Source organism: Gavialis gangeticus, unplaced genomic scaffold, assembly GCF_001723915.1.
Source record: "Gavialis gangeticus isolate Ggan-Ray unplaced genomic scaffold, GavGan_comp1, whole genome shotgun sequence".
NCBI classification, from domain to species: domain Eukaryota; kingdom Metazoa; phylum Chordata; order Crocodylia; family Gavialidae; genus Gavialis; species Gavialis gangeticus.
The window spans coordinates 12,125,921-12,135,437 of NW_017728964.1; the positions used below are offsets into that span (position 1 = coordinate 12,125,921).

Sequence of the window (9,517 nt, forward strand, 5' to 3'; positions counted from 1 at the left end):
CCCCGGCTGCTCGGCCGCCATTTTGAATCGCGATCGCTCCCCTCCCTAACCCCGGCCCGACCCGACCCCCCGTGTTCATTTTTTTTCCCTTCCCCGCCAACAGCTCCGACCCCACCTCGCAGCTTTATTCAATCTGGGGGGTTGATCATAATTTTTTGGCACGCGTTTCATTCAAAATTTCCCCGCCTCGGACAAGCCCTTCCGGGTCACGGCGAGGCCTCCTCCCCACCCAACGGCCGCTTTGCGCCGCGGCCGAAATATTAATTGTGCCGCGGCTTTTCCTCGGTGGCCGCTGAGCGGGAAGCTCGAAGATTTAAAAAGGAAAAAAAAAAGCGAGCTTCCCCAAAAAAGAGTATCGGGGGGCGCGCGCGGGCCCGGCGGTTCGCTTCCGGGTCGCGGGCGGGCGGCCATTTTGTGGCGTTAAGTCGAAGGGCGCGGGCGGCGCCTCGCTCATTTCCTCGTCAGCCGTGCTCGGAGGAGGTCCCCGGTTTTGCTTCCCCTTCCTACGACCAGTCGCTTTCTGCCTCTCTGGCCTGATCTGCTAGCCTGAGCCCTTTCCCGAGCTGAGCCGAGTCGAGCCCCCCGGGGGCCCCTGCCCGCCATGAGCTACGGGCGGCCGCCGCCCGACGTGGAGGGCATGACGTCCCTGAAGGTGGACAACCTGACCTACCGCACGTCCCCGGACACGCTGCGCCGCGTCTTCGAGAAGTACGGCCGCGTGGGCGACGTCTACATCCCCCGCGACCGCTACACCAAGGAGAGCCGCGGCTTCGCCTTCGTGCGCTTCCACGACAAGCGCGACGCCGAGGACGCCATGGACGCCATGGACGGCGCCGTGCTGGACGGCCGGGAGCTGCGCGTGCAGATGGCCCGCTACGGCCGCCCGCCCGACTCGCACCACAGTCGGCGCGGGCCGCCGCCGCGCCGCTACAGCAGCGGATACGGGCGCCGCAGCCGCAGGTCAGCGCCTGGTGGGGTCTGGGCCTTGTAGGGAGGACAGACGCCCCCTTAAAGCCAGGGGGGACGGGTTAATTACACGGGGGCGAATAAAGAGGGGAAGGAGCGAGGTTCCCAGCTAAAAGGGGGGGGTGGATCGAGGCATTGTAGGGAGGCTGCACACTCCCTTAAAGCCGTGGGGGACAAATAAAGACGGGAGGGGTGCCCAGTGGCCTCTGAACAAGTGGGGGGAGGTGACCAGCAAAGCTGCCGCTGGAAGGGAAAGGAAGCTGGGCCCCTGGGAAGGGGGGGGGGGGGGGGGCGGGGGGGGGGGGGGGGGGGGGGGTTCGGACGGGCGCGAAAACAGCAGGAGCCACGTGGGATCCCCAGGGGCATGTAGGGCCCTCTGCCGCTAGGCGTAACCGCTGTGCAGGCTTCTGCCACTTGCCCAGGTGGGCGGGAAGGGAGTGCGCCTAAGCAAGCATTTCGAAAACCGCAGCCCCCGAAGACGCCGCCGCAGCCGGTCCAGGAGCAGGAGCCGCTCGAGGTCCCGCAGCCGGTCCCGCTACAGCAGATCCAAGTCAAGGTCCCGCACGCGCTCCAGGTCGCGCTCCACCTCTAAGTCCAGGTCTGCCCGGAGATCCAAATCGAAGTCGTCCTCCGTCTCCAGATCCCGGTCAAGGTCGCGATCCCGGTCGAGGTCTAGGAGCCCTCCACCTGTCTCGAAGAGAGAATCTAACTCCAGGTCGAGGTCTAAGAGCCCCCCTAAGTCTCCAGAAGAGGAAGGAGCTGTATCGTCTTAGAAAAATGGTAAGGTAGCTAGGGAACAGCACTGTCCGCATGTTAAATTCGTTTTAGCATTTAAGTGGGTTGTTGGGTAGTTTAGAGTATTAACAGACTGAACCAAATGAATCCTAATGGGGAACCGTGCTTTTCATTTATTTGGTTAGGGCTATAAGTACTAAAGGACTTCCTTCAAAAGACACGTTTTTGTGGGTGTTTTAGATTAATGGCTTGCTTTTAATAAAATACTGTATGAGACCTATAAATGAAAATGACTATTTCTTACTGTATTTATCCAACATCTGCATTTTCCCCTTTAAAGCTGCGGTCTCCTGTTTGCTAAAAGAATATTGACCAGTATTGCAGATTTTAACTGATTTGGCTGATCCTCCAGGGACCAGTTTCTGTGGGCGTGTATTGGAGCAGGTTTGTCTTTAAAATGTTAAAGATGCACTATCCTTTGGTACCGGAAAAGTGGCACAGGGATGGATGTTCTGACTGGAGGTAACGGTCTTTCTAGAAGCAGCAAATGCACGAAGATTGATGAAAACCAGGTTTTCCTCCATTCCACAAAGCTTTTGAGGATGCATTGGGTGGGGAAAGGATAGTGTGTCTTTAACCCCTCAAACTGTTTGGTCCTGTTTTTTATTAAAAAGGAAAGGGCCTTTAGCTCTAACATTAAGTTGCTGTATTGGATGTAGTGATGTTTTCCCACATTGTTTTGAATGTCAATTGCAGACTAAATAGTTAAGTTTATATAAAGTATTAGTTTTCTGTAACATTATGTTAACTTATTCTTACTTGGGCTGAATTCAAGTTAAGTGCTTTGACTAACAGCCTGATCTCCACAACAACTCTAATATATTAAAGTGATAAATAAATAGTACTGTTAATATCTAACCATTCAGTTTAATTTGGTCTTTGAATTGGACCATGGGGGGAGGTGGAACACCACAGTCGTGCTTAAAACTTAATGAAACTAGACCAGGGCATCTGAAACTACTAGAAGTATGTCCGAAGTCATCCACATGAGGTATGTGTTATGAAAACTTTGACTGAACTTTTCTCTCTTCAAACCTAGATGCATCAGACAAATGAGAGATCTACGTAAAGGACGCCTCTGGGAGAAGATGACTTGAGTCTTCAGTCCATTGGAGAGACCCTTGGTACAAGCAACCAGCTGTTGAAAAGGTTATTTTGTAACATTTGTCTAACTTTTTTTTACTTGTTTAAGTTGCGCCTCAAATGGCAGATTTTACATTTTATGTGCCATTTTGTTGCTGTTATTCAAATTTCTTGTAATTTAGTGAAGTGATCGACTACCGATTTCATTATTGGCTTGGATATTTGAGGTAAAATTTCATTTTTGTTTATATAGTGCTGACTTTTTATTTGAAATAATACACACTGGTAACTTGCTGCCTCAAGTTTCATACTGAGGAAACTGCAGCCATTATGCTGAGTAGCTAACTCTGTCAAGAAAAGTGTTCTCAATTTTGCCTTCATTTCTTAAAATTCTGCAGAGCATCAAATTAAACTTTGTTGCAAATGCTTTATGCTTTGAACTGAAGTATCTTCACATCCAAATTCATAGAGAACTTTTTTCAGATGACAGTTGACTTTTTTTTCTTTTGAGAGGATTGTTTTATCAGACTCAATTCTAATCTCTTCTCTTATGTATTTTTGTGCACTAGGCGCAGTTGTGTAGCAGTTGAGTAATGCTGGTTAGCTGTTAAGGTGGCGTGTTGCAGTGCAGAGTGCTTGGCTGTTTCCTGTTTTCTCCTGATTGCTCCAGTGTAACGATGCCTTGTCGTGCAGAAACAAATGGCTGTCCAGTTAATTAAAATGCCTGACAACTGCACTTCCAGTCACCCGGGCCTTGCATAAAAATAATGGAGCATACAGTGAGCACATCTAGCAGATGATATACACACCTTATTTTTTCCAGAATGGTAAATCTTACCATCTTCATGTATGAACTTGCATATGAGAATTATAATGTTAAGAAAGCAGATGGTTCATTCCTTTGTAAGTAACTGATTGGTGTATCTTTCGCTTAAGACATTCTGTACTATAACCACTGTCTCTGTAGTTTAATATTAAACTTTTTTTCGTGTTAATTTTTCTCAATTGAATGTCTGAGTCGCCTCTTCTTTTAACCTGAAGATTTCTGCAACTAGTGTCAACATCTAATGTCATTCATTACAGTGACAATATAGGGTTTAAAAAAAATTAACACAATGAATGGGGTAGCTATTCATATAGTTAAAGGCAACTTTTAACTCTTACACTTGCTTTCTCTAATTTTGTCAAAGAAATGTTAACTGTTGAACAATGTCTTTTGAGCTCAAAGCAGTGAAGGCAGTTTTTGATCTGGAAGTTAACTGGGTTTTTTGAACTGCAACCACCAATACCACTTTGCACCAAATATCTTGATGCATTGTTCATGGTTCAGTGTAATGAATTTATACTTAAACCCAATACTAAGGTACATAAAAACAGCTAACTATCTCAAAAACACTTTTTCCTATTTAAAGTTTGTTACACAAGAACAAAATCTTTATCTGACCGGCCCAGGAAACTCCTTACTGTTCCTACCCTCTTCCCCAAATGAATATTTCAGTTCCCATAACCTTAAGTCAGTTAAGTAATCGAGCTTATGTGTTTTCCCTCTTGGGAGCGACAGGAAACTCTTGTCCTGAAAAGGGATAGAATTTTTAGTTCTTACTCAGATTTCAAATAGAATTTAACTTTTTGCAAACTTAAGCATGTACAAACATCAGTGATGTGTCAGGAAGCTCTTAAGTGAAGCTTCTTCCTTTCCTATGCTTGAACATCCCTACTGAACTATAAAGATACGAGTCTGGGAAAAAATTGGGAGTAACAAACCTTTTTCCAGCTTTTATTTTTCCCAATCCAAGGTAACAATGATTTTAAAAGCATCTAAAACAATGCAGTCTACCAGCTTCCTACAGAGTATGTGATGGGAACATAAGTTACATCTGTACGTTCTGAACAGTTAAACGCATTCTGGACTTAAGAGAGGATGAAGTTTCCAAAATGTGTGTAGTGGTTGCTGTTGACATGGAGAGTGTTTTTCTTCTTTCTTCCCCCCCCAAATTTTGGTACAGTCAGTCTTATAAGAAGTTATTAAATGCATAGCTTCAAGAATAGTTAGCTCTTGCCAGTGAGATGATCATCATTTCAACTGTGTGTCTTCCTGGAAGAGAAGAGCCAGCTAACTGCTCTTTGTCAGCACCAAAAGACCATAATGGAACATGGATGGCCTTCAACTCCCATTTGTAGAGTAAAGCTTCAATAGACCAGTCACCACTGAAAAAGAGTAAACTATCAATATTGAGTGTCAAAATATAAGAGCAGAATGAGGATTGGACTAAGGCTAACCTAGTAGTAAAGAAACAGCACAGGGGTACTGCTTACCTTCTACTTGACTGGATAAAATGACTAGCCCCTCTGCACTAAAGAAAAGAGCTTGCACAACTCTCAGTGACTCCTAAGTTCATTATTTAAGTAAAATGCATTTCTAGCACTACTGTACTACAAAACTGCCTGTTCCTGCTTAGTCGATCACTCCTACCTCACATTCTCTGCCAACAGTCCTCTCTCGACCACTTTAGGTTACCTATAAGGTTACCCTTTTAAGATTTGGCCATGAGTTGAGCAGTGCTTAGGTAGGCAAAGGAGTTGTTAGGCAGCCGTTAAAAACTACTAACGGACACAATTGAAAGGATTTACAGTACAGCTACAATCCAAAGAATATGGTCCTATGGCTTCTAGGAGGCAGGACCCTGACTCAAAGCCTCTGCCAATTTAAAGTAACAGAACTTTTGAGTCCTGACAATGCAAAAAAAAATTGTTTCGTGATACTCACCTTCGGACCTGATAGGTTGTCCAGAACTGAGCACATGGATTCTTTTCCATCAAGTAGTATACTGTAGTTATAACATCTTCAAAATCTGTATCAAAGTATTGGTGGAGGTTAAAATTTTACCTTATCCTGGTTCTTCTGTGTATGTTACATTTATGCCCGGTCAGATTAACAACACTGAATTCATTTCAGCATGTTACAAAGTTTGATCTTAAGGAAATTATGTTTGGAGCACAAGTAGAATGCATAAAGAACCAATGACATCTAAAAGTTAGACTTATGAACCAGGCTGGTTTTGTATAACTGAACTTTTAATAGCATATTACTCTCCCTTAATACTTTCCAGTATGTTTTTATAGCTGAACATTACAGCTGTTCTGTTGGACCTTCCTCTCCCCTAGAAACAACTCAACACCCAGGAGTACAACTACTCATAATGTCAAGGTTTATGGCTCAGCAGTTCCTTGCAGCCCTCATGGCTGTATTCAATAACCTCCCTGATCTGGTTTTCAACATCTTTATTTCAAACACTTATTTCACAGTTTTACTTTGCCTTCCTAAAAGTTTTAGACGTTTTATTTATGAGGACTTACCTTCTGGTTCAAAAAACACATCGGATGCCAGAATAATGTCTACTGGAGGCAAAAAGAGCAGATTTGGAGAAATCTGACCCCACGTGAGTCCTAGAACACGTACCCCATGAAGGTTATTCATACGACAGCTTTGCCAACAGTTTTCCAAGCACTGAGGTAGTTCTTCACTATCTGATAGTATTACTTCTGCACCACATTTAGCTGCTACTATACCAGGTAGAGACACACCGGCTCCAATCTAAACAGTGAAGGATGGATGAGTCTTGCATTTTAAGCTGTTACTATTGCAGCAGTTCTTCAAATTCACTTTGGTTATCCCTAAAGTAGATTTTTACCCCTTCTCCCTGGGAGTATGCAGAATGGTGGGGAGCTGCCCCTGTTCCCTGGTTAAGCCACCTGTGACCCCATCCTTCTCTCTGCCAGGGCCCTGTGGCTGCACATTGTAAGTCCCAAGCCCTATGCACTGCCTGACTGGGCAGCAACCGCAGCCCTGCCCAACTCCCCACCTCACCATGGGGGCATCAATTCCCACTCCCCTCACTTACCTGTGGGAGCTGCTCCAAGCTATCTCGTGTCCATGTGCATATACATGAACATGGCATCCCCTGCCTGCCTGCCCTCCCCCCAGCCCCTTGCAGACTGGAACTGCATCCTGCACAAAGCTCTGCAAAACTGCAAAATCCATGGGTTTCTCCAGTAAAATGAGAAATCCATGTTTTCCTCTGGTAAAGGGGAGAAATCCATGGTTTTTCTCCATTTTCCCCATGAGAAACGGAAAACCCGGATCCCTGATAGTAATATAAATCTATTATCAATTTCTATTTAGCAGATACCAGGGTGAACTAGACAGTCCACATTTACAGACATCTTAGTTACTGAATTGATGGACCTTAACGTGAAGGCCATATTTAGGACAAAGTACCCCATCAATACCTAACTGCAAAATTTACACATGAATTAGGGTCTCACTACCGCACCATGCAAAGAATTTGCAAGCTGGTTAATAAACCTCCAATGCCATAAGAGCATTTCCCACAGCATTAAGTTTCTGATGTAAGTTGGATCCAAAATTAGACTGGCTGGGGCAACATGAACAGAATTGAAAAGAAAAACAATGATAATAAATCAAGACTTCTATAAACCCTGAGAGGAAACAAAAAAGTATGTCCTATACAGCTTTCATTTTAATTGAAAAAGAGCTCACAATTTTAAAACCAGTAGATACTCAAGAGACAGTAACGTTGATTCTGTTATTCTTTCTTTTTTTAAAAAAATACTGCATGATTTAAAAAAAAACATTTTTACCTCCAAAACTCTCTTGCCAGGTAGCTTTCTTCTGTGAAACCACAGGTACTGAGCAAGGACCACGGCACACGGCCAAACATACATGCCATACTGGGAATCCAAGACCTGAAACAATAAGCTCTTTCTAATAAATTTTAGCAGCACTACAGAATATTTTGAAAGGAAAACAAAAATATTAATACCTTTTATTCTAGGCCAGACTTAAGTTTTTTTGCTCATTTCAAATTTGATCCTGAGTTATTTCAATTAATTTTCTGCTAACATGCAAATAAATGTACAGCCCGACAATTAGGGGGGAAAAAATTGCTTGCCCTTTAGCTAGAGCTTCCCTACTAATTTATTAAAGATTGTTCCTGTTACACCTGCTAGAGCACTGGGGTATTCCAGCCTTTATTTAATAATGCTCCAGATTCCCTCAAATAAGCTTACGGAAGTATAGGACTAAACCCACAAGAACTTTGCTGTCAAGATTTGATTCTGAAATTCAGCTTGGGCTGACTTCTTTGATTTCATCTCATTTGCCCAAGAGCTATCCTCTCCAGTCATGACTAGGATAAACCCCATTAGTAAGTTTTTGCCTTTATATGGTGGTTCAGTAATATACAATCATAGATACCACCGGTAGCAATTGCTGTGTTTTCATAAAGGAAAAGGACAACCCTGTCCTGCTTACACACTCAAATAAGTTTAACAATTGTGTATCAAGGACCGTACAGAATTTTTTAAAATATTTATGGCACTGATTTAGAGCAGTCCTACATGAGAAACGAAACTGGGTTCTAACTAACCAGTTACTGTTAACTGCATTAGCTGCAGAGATAGGACCTAATACACTTCTGATCATGATCAAAAAGGCAGCTCAGCTGCACAGCTTGCAAGAACGGGAGCAATTACACAGTTTCACTTAGTTTCTGTAATGCCTTTGGACAGGCTTTTATTTATTTACTTATTTATTTTTGCCTGGTTTGAAATGTTTTCAACCTAGTCCAATTTTTACACTGGCTTGAAATGTGAGATAAACCTCAGGTGCGAAGTAGCTATTCACAGTGTAAGGTATGGAGAGGTGGAGATTCAAAAAATAAAAGCGCTTCTTTGAACTGCTGTTTCAGCATAACTGGGTCTTCCTTTCATCTTTTGCCATCCAGCACAGTAAAAAATGTGCACATGCCCTGCACACACTAATGCCTGGAGATCATAAACTCCCCCTCACACACACATCCCCTAATACCTGGAGAGCTTTCTCTCTCTCTCTCTCTCTCCCATACCTGGAGATCTCATAGGCAGACAAGGCTGCTTGGGTGAATCTGATATCTTTTATTAGACCAGCTGAAATAGCTGGAAAAATTCTTCTTAGCCAGCTTTTGTGTATAAATACCCTTCTTCAGGCTGAGGATGCACCTGCAGTTGCTGTGTGCTCTTCCTGAAGGGAATGAATAGTAAAAAGGCTGGGCTGCGTGAAGGAAAGCGTCAGTGAAGATGTAAGCTGAGGAGTCAGTCAGTGGGTGAGGCACAGGCTTGAGGGGGAGGGGGAATGTGGCTAGTAAATAGGTGGTAAATACCATGGGCATCAAATGTTAGGCAGGTTATATTGTGTCATAAGTCCAACTGCAGATGCTTCCTCAGCCTGAAGAAGGGTATTTATACACGAGCTTGCTAAGAAGACTTTTTCCAGCTATTTCAGTTGGTCTAATAAAATAACAGATTTACCCAAAGAACCTTGTCCGCATAGGTCCTGACAACCTACCCCCTGGAGATCTCATACACATACGCGCGCACACACACAAGTGGCTGGAGATCTCTCTCTCACACGCACACACACTCAGTAATACCTGGAGATCACCCTCCTTGCCCCTGCCCCTAATGCACACAGTAATACCCCGAGATGTCACACCCCCTCTCCCCCCGATACCCAGAGATCGATCGCACGCGCACACACACACACACACACACACACACACACACATTACCTGGATATCACACCCCCCACACACAGAACCTACATCCACACCCC

General features: G+C 44.3%; 2 protein-coding genes across 6 annotated transcripts in view; one reads left to right on the plus strand and one right to left on the minus strand.

The window, feature by feature from the left end:
* The first annotated feature begins 394 nt into the window (after window positions 1–394).
* SRSF2 (serine and arginine rich splicing factor 2) lies at window positions 395–3,849 on the plus strand. 4 transcript variants are annotated; one of them, XR_002094942.1, is made up of 3 exons: window positions 395–960; window positions 1,436–2,910; window positions 3,414–3,849. XR_002094942.1 is itself a non-coding variant. In XM_019502960.1 (3 exons), exons 1-2 carry the CDS (start codon window positions 602–604, stop codon window positions 1,737–1,739), a joined length of 663 nt encoding a protein of 220 aa, XP_019358505.1. In that variant the 5' UTR covers window positions 396–601; the 3' UTR covers window positions 1,740–1,746; window positions 2,801–3,849. The 4 variants fall into 4 exon arrangements, 2 of the variants coding, with proteins under 2 accessions (XP_019358497.1, XP_019358505.1); XR_002094941.1 differs by having other exon boundaries at window positions 1,436–2,145; window positions 2,801–3,849; XM_019502960.1 differs by having other exon boundaries at window positions 396–960; window positions 1,436–1,746; window positions 2,801–3,849.
* A 760-nt stretch (window positions 3,850–4,609) lies between these two features.
* METTL23 (methyltransferase like 23) overlaps window positions 4,610–9,517 on the minus strand; it is a 5,160-nt gene continuing 252 nt past the window's right edge. The window contains exons 2-5 of one of the 2 annotated variants that reach the window (XM_019502932.1): window positions 7,507–7,611; window positions 6,202–6,439; window positions 5,612–5,696; window positions 4,610–5,052 (exon numbers count right to left, since the gene is read on the minus strand). In XM_019502932.1, coding sequence (XP_019358477.1) covers window positions 4,884–5,052; window positions 5,612–5,696; window positions 6,202–6,439; window positions 7,507–7,590 — 576 coding nt within the window. In that variant the 5' untranslated portion in view covers window positions 7,591–7,611 and the 3' untranslated portion in view covers window positions 4,610–4,883. Of the gene's footprint in view, window positions 5,053–5,611; window positions 5,697–6,201; window positions 6,440–7,506; window positions 7,612–9,517 lie in introns of those variants that run through there. The other variant, XM_019502941.1, reaches the window with a different exon arrangement.

What these genes read in the sequence shown, in the direction of transcription:
- SRSF2 (XM_019502952.1), top strand. Translation starts at nt 602, where the DNA reads ATGAGCTACGGGCGGCCGCCGCCCGACGTGGAGGGCATGACGTCCCTG. An exon ending in TACGGGCGCCGCAGCCGCAG is followed by an intron (nt 961 to 1,435) that starts GTCAGCGCCTGG and finishes CGAAAACCGCAG; the next exon opens with CCCCCGAAGACGCCGCCGCA.